Source organism: Notothenia rossii (genome assembly GCF_949606895.1).
Source record: "Notothenia rossii genome assembly, contig: scaffold_542, whole genome shotgun sequence".
NCBI lineage: Eukaryota > Metazoa > Chordata > Actinopteri > Perciformes > Nototheniidae > Notothenia > Notothenia rossii.
The window spans coordinates 1-12,188 of NW_027639913.1; the positions used below are offsets into that span (position 1 = coordinate 1).

General features: G+C 42.3%; 1 protein-coding gene across 1 annotated transcript; it reads left to right on the forward strand.

Moving 5' to 3' along the window:
* Window positions 1–918: 918 nt before the first annotated feature.
* Window positions 919–9,233, forward strand: LOC307027246 (zinc finger protein GLIS2-like; the record flags this gene model as incomplete). The annotated part of the gene is made up of 5 exons (XM_079695453.1): window positions 919–1,125; window positions 3,355–3,519; window positions 4,630–4,763; window positions 5,956–6,074; window positions 8,534–9,233. Coding segments are annotated over 5 exons (1,215 nt in total), but the record flags the coding sequence as incomplete, so codon positions are not given.
* Window positions 9,234–12,188: the final 2,955 nt, after the last annotated feature.

Below are 12,188 nucleotides of genomic sequence, written 5' to 3' on the forward strand. Positions count from 1 at the left end.
TCTTCTGTCTCTGAGAGTTATTCTAAAGTGAAAATCTCAGAATCGTGATTATTTTCTGAAAATCTCAAAATTCATATTCTTTCCTAAATTCTCAAAATTATGACTTTTTCAGAAAATATCGAAATACTTTTTAAAAAGAGGCTTGAACAGAAAGTGAGGAAAGGGGCGGGGCTACACAGGGTGAACAGGATTGCATGATATAGAGCAGTGGTTCCCAACCTTTTTTCCCAAGAGCCCCCCCAAATGACTCCTGTTGGAAGTTGCGTCCCCCCCACCCCCCACACACACACACATAAGGGGGTGTGGGGGGGGGGGGGGGCGCAACAGCGGTAATTAAAGTTCAAAAGTCTCAAAATGCTAAAACTCCTGTCACAAACTAGATGAATTTGAAGTATTTAGTTAAAGGAGGATGAGAGCGTAACTAAGGAGCTCTATTGGAGTGACTTTGATGGTTATTGGACTCAGGATTCATTCATTTGGATTCCCGCTGTATGAAGAAATTAAAGGACGGTGCAAGTGGAAACAATTCACAAAGGGATTAAACTGTTTAAAACACATGCTCAAAGTAAACCGGGTTTTGCCGATGTGTTTATGTGGATTCAAAAGTCCTAAATAATCTACAAAATGGACGAGACTTATCTGATCGGAGCAACTGACAAATAATCCAACTGAAACCGGCATGGACAATGACTATGTTTTAAAATATCCAGAAAAGCCCGGTTTGGACACTTTACGGCAGAAGAAACATTTCTATTAAAGAAAGAATTATACATTTCTGTCTTTTCATGCCTTTAATAGCTACAGTACTAACTTCAACAACAAAAAGCAAAAAATAAATAAAAAAGTCTAAATATGATATTTGGCCTCAAATCACCTGAGGCCTGGCGCCCCCCCTACGATCTTTGGCTCCCCCCCAAGGGGGGCGCGCCCCCCAGGTTGGGAACCACTGATATAGAGAATATAATCAAACAAACATTTTATTTTATTCTCCATGCAGAGTCGCAGTTCTCGCCTCAGGATGGACCCTGCTGCAGTCCTCCAGCCGTGGACCTCCGCCTCGCCCCCCCCTCCCCCTCCTCCACCCCCTCCCCCCACAGCAGTCCCCGGCCTCACCTCTTCTCTCAGGTATGTATGGGTTCTGCCGCTGAGAGGCTACAACTCGCTGTTCGCTGTGACGCGTTCCATATCAGAGTCCGGAGTCCTTTGTAGTCCAACAGAAAGTATCAGAGCAATTCACCCTCTCTCCTCGACGTCATGTCCCAACACCGGCATCCAACAGGTGACTGAACACCAGTAAACCACACCCACGTGACCATTGCCGGAAGTGATAAACAATAAGAATTAAAAATGATGCAAACAGAAATGAAGATAATAATATAAATATTAACAAGTTCTAAACGAGCATTATCGCTCCGAAATATACCAGCCCCCGATCTTGATGTTTGAAAGATATTTAACATTTTAAATCTAAAACAATGAACAAACAAGTACCATACCTGAGTACTTCTACTTTTACTCTAGTACAGGATCTGAGTACTTCTACTTTTACTCTAGTACAGGATCTGAGTACTTCTACTTTTACTCAAGTACAGGATCTGAGTACTTCTACTTTTACTCTAGTACAGGATCTGAGTACTTCTACTTTTACTCAAGTACAGGATCTGAGTACTTCTACTTTTACTCAAGTACAGGATCTGAGTACTTCTACTTTTACTCAACTACAAAATCTGAGTACTTCTACTTTTACTCAAGTACAGGATCTGAGTACTTCTACTTTTACTCAAGTACAGGATCTGAGTACTTCTACTTTTACTCTAGTACAGGATCTGAGTACTTCTACTTTTACTCAAGTACAGGATCTGAGTACTTCTACTTTTACTCTAGTACAGGATCTGAGTACTTCTACTTTTACTCAAGTACAGGATCTGAGTACTTCTACTTTTACTCAAGTACAGGATCTGAGTACTTCTACTTTTACTCAACTACAAAATCTGAGTACTTCTACTTTTACTCAAGTACAGGATCTGAGTACTTCTACTTTTACTCAAGTACAGGATCTGAGTACTTCTACTTTTACTCAAGTACAAGATCTGTGTACTTCTACTTTTACTCAAGTACAAGATCTGTGTACTTCTACTTTTACTCAAATACAAGATCTGAGTACTTCTACTTTTACTCAAGAACAAGATCTGAGTACTTCTACTTTTACTCAAGTACAAGATCTGAGTACTTCTACTTTTACTCAAGAACAAGATCTGAGTACTTCTACTTTTACTCAAGTACAAGATCTGAGTACTTCTACTTTTACTCTAGTACAAGATCTGAGTACTTCTACTTTTACTCTAGTACAGGATCTGAGTACTTCTACTTTTACTCAAGTACAGGATCTGAGTACTTCTACTTTTACTCTAGTACAGGATCTGAGTACTTCTACTTTTACTCAAGTACAGGATCTGAGTACTTCTACTTTTACTCAAGTACAGGATCTGAGTACTTCTACTTTTACTCAACTACAAAATCTGAGTACTTCTACTTTTACTCAAGTACAGGATCTGAGTACTTCTACTTTTACTCAAGTACAGGATCTGAGTACTTCTACTTTTACTCAAGTACAAGATCTGAGTACTTCTACTTTTACTCAAGTACAAGATCTGAGTACTTCTACTTTTACTCAAGTACAAGATCTGTGTACTTCTACTTTTACTCAAGTACAAGATCTGAGTACTTCTACTTTTACTCAAGTACAATATCTGAGTACTTCTACTTTTACTCAAGTACAAGATCTGAGTACTTCTACTTTTACTCAAGTACAAGATCTGTGTACTTCTACTTTTACTCAAATACAAGATCTGAGTACTTCTACTTTTACTCAAGAACAAGATCTGAGTACTTCTACTTTTACTCAAGTACAAGATCTGAGTACTTCTACTTTTACTCAAGAACAAGATCTGAGTACTTCTACTTTTACTCAAGTACAAGATCTGAGTACTTCTACTTTTACTCAAGTACAAGATCTGAGTACTTCTACTTTTACTCAAGTACAAGACCTGAGTACTTCTACTTTTACTCAAGTACAAGATCTGAGTACTTCTACTTTTACTCAAGTCCCAGACCTGAGCACTTCTTCCCCTCTGTGTTTTACACACTTTACCATCCTGTTAATGATACTCATATAGTTTTATAAATTCTTATGCATATTTATATATTTATACACCATACTCTACCCTGCTGTTTATCTTATTTATAAATGTCTGCTTATATTTGTCCTTAGTGTTGATGGTATATGTTTCAGAGGTATCCAGTAACAACTGTTCCCCCGACAGTAATATATCCTTCTCTTCTTCTGTGGTGTAGGAGGGGGCAGCGTTCCCCTTCTTCCTCCCCGTTGGGAACGCACCCCGGTTCAGCTTCCCCTCCTCGGTGCTCAGGGGGCCAATCAGAGAGCCAATCAGAGAGCCAATCAGAGAGAAGCTTCCAGAAACATCTGCGGACCCTGAGCTCACCTGCAGGTGGAGGAAGGTAGTACATACATTCATTCAATTGTTTCATATTATGTTATATTATATTATATTATATTATGTTATGTTATATTATATTATGTTATACTTTATTATGTTATATTATATTATATTATATTATGTTATGTTATATTATATTATGTTATACTTTATTATGTTATATTATATTATATTATGTTATACTTTATTATGTTATATTATATTATGTTATATTATATTATGTTATGTTATATTATATTATGTTATGTTATGTTATATTATATTATGTTATGTTATATTATATTATGTTATACTTTATTATGTTATATTATATTATGTTATGTTATATTACATTATATTTCTGTTTGATATTTTTTATTTTTTATAAGAGACTTGCTTTGTCTCACTTTCTTTTAATATGCTTTTACAAATATATTTATTTAACTAAATATTGTTATTATATTTCTTTGGACATTAAAACCATAATTATAAATATTTATTTTATATTTTCTTTGCAAAGATTATTAATGTATTGCAATGAAGAGCTAAGTGAACTGTAACTCCACCTCTGACCACCAGGTAGCGCCACCACTACATTCAGACCTGAGAGACATTCAAACACAGATAAATGTCCACACAAACACAAAGGGACCAAAACGAGATGCAGCAAACTGTGAAGGAGCAGAGAGAGAGGCGATACGATGATACAAAGACTCAAAATACAAATCAAATGTTCTTTAAAATCCTTCCTGCTGAGTTTCGATTGGAAAAACACACATTTATTCGAAAGTGCAATCTTACTGTGTGTTTGAATTTAAATTCATTCTACAATGCATTTCTTTAGAGGCAGCCCCCCACCCAGAAGAGATTTGTATCTGACATTAAGACTTTATTTGAAATACTACAACAGTATTTTTACCCAGATATTTGAGATACTCGACTTCCCTTGGATTCCTTCCATAAACATATTTAATAAGATAACGCCTCACTTTCAAACTGAAACATAAAACTTGAAATATAAAACTAATTGTGTTGATGTCGGTCGGTAATGAAGTGGGGGGGTCTCATGGGGATATCTGTAGGTTTATTATTTCCCCCATAGAGGGTTGCTAACGTGACCCCGTCTCTTCAGTGCCGCCGGCTGTTCGCCTCGCTGCAGGAGCTCGTAGACCACATCAACGACTTCCACGTGAAACCTGAAAAGGATTGTGGGTACTGCTGCCAGTGGGAGGGCTGCCAGCGTAATGGGAGGGGCTTCAACGCCAGGTAAACACACACACCACACACACACCTCACACACACCTTGCAAACATCCACTCTGTCTTCACACTGCGCTCACCGCCAGGGAGTATGGAAACAAGAATTAAAGGTATAATAATAATAATAGATGTTATTTAGCGGCGCCTCTCAAAGCACCGGGACAACTTACAATTCAGAAGGACAGGAACAGGGAACAAGTAGGGAACTGTGACGGTGCGTCACTCTTTTGTGACCCCTGGTCTCCCAGTTGTGTGCGTCACTCTTTAGTGTCCCCTGGTCTCCCAGCTGTGTGCGTCACTCTTTAGTGTCCCCTGGTCTCCCAGCTGTGTGCTTCACTCTTTAGTGTCCCCTGGTCTCCCAGCTGTGTGCGTCACTCTTTAGTGTCCCCTGGTCTCCCAGCTGTGTGCTTCACTCTTTAGTGTCCCCTGGTCTCCCAGCTGTGTGCGTCACTCTTTAGTGTCCCCTGGTCTCCCAGCTGTGTGCTTCACTCTTTAGTGTCCCCTGGTCTCCCAGCTGTTTGCGTCACTCTTTAGTGTCCCCTGGTCTCCCAGCTGTGTGCGTCACTCTTTAGTGTCCCCTGGTCTCCCAGCTGTGTGTGTCACTCTTTAGTGTCCCCTGGTCTCCCAGCTGTGTGCTTCACTCTTTAGTGTCCCCTGGTCTCCCAGCTGTTTGCGTCACTCTTTAGTGTCCCCTGGTCTCCCAGCTGTGTGCGTCACTCTTTAGTGTCCCCTGGTCTCCCAGCTGTGTGCTTCACTCTTTAGTGTCCCCTGGTCTCCCAGCTGTTTGCGTCACTCTTTAGTGTCCCCTGGTCTCCCAGCTGTGTGCGTCACTCTTTAGTGTCCCCTGGTCTCCCAGCTGTGTGCGTCACTCTTTAGTGTCCCCTGGTCTCCCAGCTGCAGCGTGTTTGTCGGCCACCATATGCAACATGTCTCATATTAAATTAGACAGCAAAGACCGGTGAAGCTCCTCTCTCTTTGTTTGCATAACTCATGTAAATATGATCCTGCAATATCAAGCTATGAGCTGTGTCAACACGTCCGTTAGCAGCCGGATCTCATACAGACCATTTACCAAGAAAATAAGTGTTGGTGAGTGTGTGTGTGTGTGTGTGTGTGTGTGTGTGTGTGTGTGTGTGTGTGTGTGTGTGTGTGTGTGTGTGTGTGTGTGTGTGTGTTAATGGATGTGTTATGATTCACAGATATAAAATGCTGATTCATATCCGCACACACACCAATGAGAAGCCGCACCACTGTCCCACCTGTAATAAGAGCTTTTCACGCCTGGAGAACCTGAAGATACACACCCGCTCACACACAGGTGAGACCCACGCACACACACACACACACACACACACACACACACACACACACACACACACACACACACACACACACACACACACACACACACACACACACACACACACACACACACACACACACACACACACACACACACACACACACACACACACACACAGGTTGGTAAAGCTGGTGACTACACTCTGCAAAGTAAAAGCACTGGAGCCCAAACAGGAACACATGATAAAGTGAAGCCTGCCATCAATACACAACATTCTCTGCTCAAATAAATACTGTATCCTTCAATCGTGAAATATGCTTTTGATGTGGCTGACGTAGAGTTCAGATAAGGGCCTGGTGTTACAGTGAGTACAGCTCAGTGCGTGTTCTGGTTAATGTTCCCCCTGCTGGGCGTGGTTCAGTTCCCCCTCTTTATCAGCACCAAATGGTTTAAAGTCCATTGCAGAGCGACTGGAGGGAGACGATGGGGTTGGACTCATCTGATCAATAATCTGTGTAATAAACCACAGCATTATCCGGAAATGGCCGAGTGACGCAAAGGCCAAACAGTAAATACAGAACTCCGATCCAAAAATAGTGCTTTTCGCGTATTTGTAAATTAATTATAGTATTCACAGATTTTCTTTTCTTTCTGTTTGCGTATTTGCAGATCTTTTTTTGTAGATTTACAAACAATTTTTTGTGTTTGTGGAAGGTGTTTTCACATTTAAAAAAAAAAAGGTTGTTTCTTTAATCTTGTTTTTGTATGAATGTTTATTCCTGCCTAATTTTAAGCATTTAGCAGTTCATCCTGAAACCAGGCCACGGCTGAGGAGATATGAAGCCGTTATCAATGCCGTCCTTAGCCGCTTTCACACCAAGTACTTTGCGGTCCTTAGTTCCCGGTACTTAGTTCCCGGTACTTAGTTCCCGGTACTTAGTTCCCGGTCCTTAGTTCCCGGTACTTAGTTCCCGGTCCTTAGTTCCCGGTCCTTAATTCCCGGTCCTTAGTTCCCGGTACTTAGTTCCCGGTCCTTAGTTCCCGGTACTTAGTTCCCGGTCCTTAGTTCCCGGTACTTAGTTCCCGGTACTTAGTTCCCCCCAAACTCTTTAGTCCCTGGAACTATCTAGTAGATCGCGTTCACGCCGGAATAAGTCCCTGAGGGAGGATTACACAAATGAGCCGTTGTCGTCACTTCTTCTTCTTCTGCTTTGGGTTTACTGGCAGGCCGCAAACAACCAACTTCACGGCGTATACTGCCACCCGAAGTCCCGGAGTCCCCCGGAGTTGGGGACTGGCTTCAGTCGAAGCTGCTGGTTAGCGTCTTCCGAGTAAACTGCCAGAACGCCGACACCTTCTCACCTCCACCGCCCCCATGTTTTTTTTTGTGTTGCCATAAGTTGGTCTCTCTGCGTTGATGCGCTGGGCTAATGCTAATGCTAATAATGCTAATGCAAGTGTAACCGCGTCCGCGCACACGGCTTAAAGTTTAGCTGTTCTACTGATCAAAGTTGCCCTCTAACTCAACTTGATCAAACAGCAAAAACTCCACAGATTCAATTTAAAGAAACAAGATACAGTTGGCAGTCAACAAAAAGGCTTAAGACGAGGATTATCTCTCAATTAGTGTTTTTATTATCTCAATGAATTGATGTAGTGTTGTGCTTCGTGTCTTCTGTTGAGGGATCCAGCACCCCTGACGTGAGCGGCAGCCTTGGGAGTTGGGATTCAGCATTGTTAGGCCCTCACGTGCACTTCACTGCCCCTCAAGGAAAATCCTTGTCTTAAGCCTTTTTGTTGTAATACAGGTCTAATAACAGTGTGTTATTGGTGTTACCTGGGTGTAATACAGGTCTAATAACAGTGTGTTATTGGTGTTACCTGGGTGTAATACAGGTCTAATAACAGTGTGTTGTTGGTGTTACCTGGGTGTAATACAGGTCTAATAACAGTGTGTTGTTGGTGTTACCTGGGTGTAATACAGGTCTAATAACAGTGTGTTATTGGTGTTACCTGGGTGTAATACAGGTCTAATAACAGTGTGTTATTGGTGTTGTGTAATACAGGTCTAATAACAGTGTGTTATTGGTGTTGTGTAATACAGGTCTAATAACAGTGTGTTATTGGTGTTACCTGGGTGTAATACAGGTCTAATAACAGTGTGTTATTGGTGTTGTGTAATACAGGTCTAATAACAGTGTGTTATTGGTGTTGTGTAATACAGGTCTAATAACAGTGTGTTATTGGTGTTGTGTAATACAGGTCTAATAACAGTGTGTTATTGGTGTTACCTGGGTGTAATACAGGTCTAATAACAGTGTATTGTTGGTTAAAAATAAAGAGCTTTTTGAACATTAAAGCATGAGCATGAGTATAGACACTAAATACTGACCTCAGCCTGGACAAATGATGTCCTCTTTAAGTTGTAAAAGCCAGTGTTCCTGACTCTGTGTGTCCCTCTGTCCCCCCCCCAGGAGAGAAACCCTACATGTGTCCGTATGAAGGCTGCAGCAAGCGCTACTCTAACTCCAGCGACCGCTTCAAACACACCCGGACTCACTATGTGGACAAACCGTACGGCTGCAAGATGTCCGGCTGCCTGAAGCGCTACACCGACCCCAGCTCGCTGCGCAAGCACATCAAGGCCCACGGGCACTTTGTGGCCCCGGGGCTAGGAGCCACAAAATGCCGGCCAGGGGTGGGACTCCTGGGGCTACAGCAGGGTGAAGCGCCCCCTCTCAGCGGGGCCCATTTCCTCCTCCCTGGGGCCTTTTTGGGGGGCTTCGGGGCGCCTCTTTCCACTTACTGCCGCCTCGGCTGCATGGGGCCCCTCGGCCTCTCCGACTCCCCCCTGATACACTTCGGACTCTCGGCGGTGTCCATGCTGGGGCTAGGGGCTCTGGGGAGGGGGGTGTCGAACAGAGAGGAGGAAGAGGAGGAAGAAGAGCAAGAAGTGGAGGCGTTAAATCTGTCTGCAGGGGGGGGCCCCGGACGGAGGGACCCTCTGTCCTGGGTGCTGGTTCCCCCGAGGGCCCTGCTCCTCCAACCAGCTGTTGTTAGATAGGACGTGCAAGGTGCTCTGTGTGTGTGTGTGTGTGTGTGTGTGTGTGTGTGTGTGTGTGTGTGTGTGTGTGTGTGTGTGTGTGTGTGTGTGTGTGTGTGTGTGTGTGTGTGTGTTTGAATGAACAACGCCTGAACACGACCTGAGTGTTGGGTTGCAAAAGTCTGACGCTTTAAAGGGTCAGTTCACTCAAATGAGAGAAAAGAGTATCACCATCACCAGCGCTAAGCTAAAGGAGGCTGAGTTGGGCGTGAGGACATTTAGTCGTCTCATTTAGACTCTTGTTAGCAACCGGACGTTTTTAAATCCTCCAGTGGGGTGTTTTCTGTATTTTATGTGGTGGAACAAAACGTTAAAGTCTCTTCAGCTTGTGTTAACCACAGACTATTATTATTTCAGCATAACAACCAGAAACACATTCAGAGAACCGTTGACCTCCAGGACGGGGACAGGAAGTGAGGGAATGCTGAGTCACTTCAGGGTTGAGAGGCGGATATCTAAACGAGAGGAAACGTCCTCTGTCTGCATGGCTTGATAACGCTTCAGTGAAATGAAGTGAACTGACCCTTTAATATGTTTTTACCTTTCCATTTATCTACACTTTAACTTCCTGGACAATCCCCTGAATTAGATGCTCTAACGCAGGTCAGGAAAGAGCAGACGCACTAACCATTTTCAACTTTTAACGTTTGACAATCCTCCTCTCTAACTGATGACGGGGAGCAACGAGAAATAAAGTCCGTACACATAATTCAATGTACCATTAAAACATAGACTTCTTTAAAACCTGCCAACAACACATCAGTCTGGATGTTTCCTTCAGGCAAAGCTTGTGCAGTTAAAGCGGGGTAGGTCATTTTGGAGAAACCAGCTCCAGTGCGATAGCATTTGAAAAAACACAGCGGGAAAAGATCTGCCCCTTCCTTCAGACTCCCTCACAGAGCCCCTCCCCCAACACACACGAACGCGCACATGACCAATGAGGGCACAAGATCAGTTTGTGCACAGATGGAAGGCTGACAGGCAGGTAGGCCATCCAGTTACTTTAGCCGGCTCAGATGATTGGTCGTGCTTTTTACAGCGCTACGGCTTCCACAGATTAAAAGCTTTTATGGATTTATTGTCAAAGCACTTCAGATATTCATTGCTATCAGGATGTTAAGAGCACTCCATGGAATATAACAACAAGTGTATCTCGAGCCGGTTTCTCAAACTGACCTACCCCACCTTTAATGGCTTACATTTCAAAATGAGATATACATCTTTCGAATATCTGACAGCAACTCCCACACAATGGAGCCACACATTTCTGTGGTTATTTGAATACACTGCTTACAGGGTATTTATCTGTTGCTCTGGTTTGACTCTGACAGTACTGCAGTACATGTACTCACGTGCTGTACTTTTGAGGGAGTGTTTCACTTAATGCTGCTTCACTATGTTCTAGAAGTAATCAGATCCTTTACTTCAGCACAATTACTAATACCCCAGACTGAAAATACAGCAAGTAAAAGCCCTGATGTCAACTATCAGCAGCAAAATGTATTTAAAGTTTCAAAAGCACTCAATATGCAAAAGGTGTCTGTTTTTACAGAATAGTTTAATGTTCAGGTTTTATCACAAATACATAAAACTGTTTTTTAAATGATAATTTTCATTATATCTGAAAACATCAGGTTATTTCTGTAATAGTGTAAACATAATAATATTTCCCTCTGACATTCAGTGGAAGTTATGTCAGAAAATATAATACTAAGATAAACTAAAAAAGTACCTACATTTACTTACAGTACTTAAAGTTACATTCAACTGGCCAATACGCATAAGGAGTACTCTAAGTACATGAGGGACATTTTGATGCCAATTTCCTAAAGAGTGCAGGACTTCTACTTGTAACAGAGTATTTTTACACTTTAGTGGCTACTTTAACTCATATCTGAGCGTGGTGTTGGGTTAAAGAGGCCCTGAACATCAGCAGGAGGGGACTCTTTAAAGTAGAGACACTACATACTGATATACACCTGAACATCAGCAGGAGAGGACTCTTTAAAGTAGAGACACTACATACTGATATACACCTGACCATCAGCAGGAGAGGACTCTTTAAAGTAGAGACACTACATACTGATATGCACCTGAACATCAGCAGGAGAGGACTCTTTAAAGTAGAGACACTACATACTGATATGCACCTGAACATCAGCAGGAGAGGACTCTTTAAAGTAGAGACACTACATACTGATATGCACCTGAACATCAGCAGGAGAGGACTCTTTAAAGTGGAGACACTACATACTGATATACACCTGACCATCAGCAGGAGAGGACTCTTTAAAGTAGAGACACTACATACTGATATACACCTGAACATCAGCAGGAGAGGACTCTTTAAAGTAGAGACACTACGTACTGATATACACCTGAACATCAGCAGGAGAGGACTCTTTAAAGTGGAGACACTACATACTGATATACACCTGAACATCAGCAGGAGAGGACTCTTTAAAGTAGAGACACTACATACTGATATACACCTGAACATCAGCAGGAGAGGACTCTTTAAAGTAGAGACACTACATACTGATATACACCTGAACATCAGCAGGAGAGGACTCTTTAAAGTAGAGACACTACATGCTGATATACACCTGAACATCAGCAGGAGAGGACTCTTTAAAGTAGAGACACTACATACTGATATACACCTGAACATCAGCAGGAGAGGACTCTTTAAAGTAGAGACACTACATACTGATATACACCTGAACATCAGCAGGAGAGGACTCTTTAAAGTAGAGACACTACATACTGATATACACCTGAACATCAGCAGGAGAGGACTCTTTAAAGTAGAGACACTACATGCTGATATACACCTGAACATCAGCAGGAGAGGACTCTTTAAAGTAGAGACACTACATACTGATATACACCTGAACATCAGCAGGAGAGGACTCTTTAAAGTAGACACACTACATACTGATATACACCTGAACATCAGCAGGAGAGGACTCTTTAAAGTAGAGACACTACATACTGATATACACCTGAACATCAGCAGGAGAGGA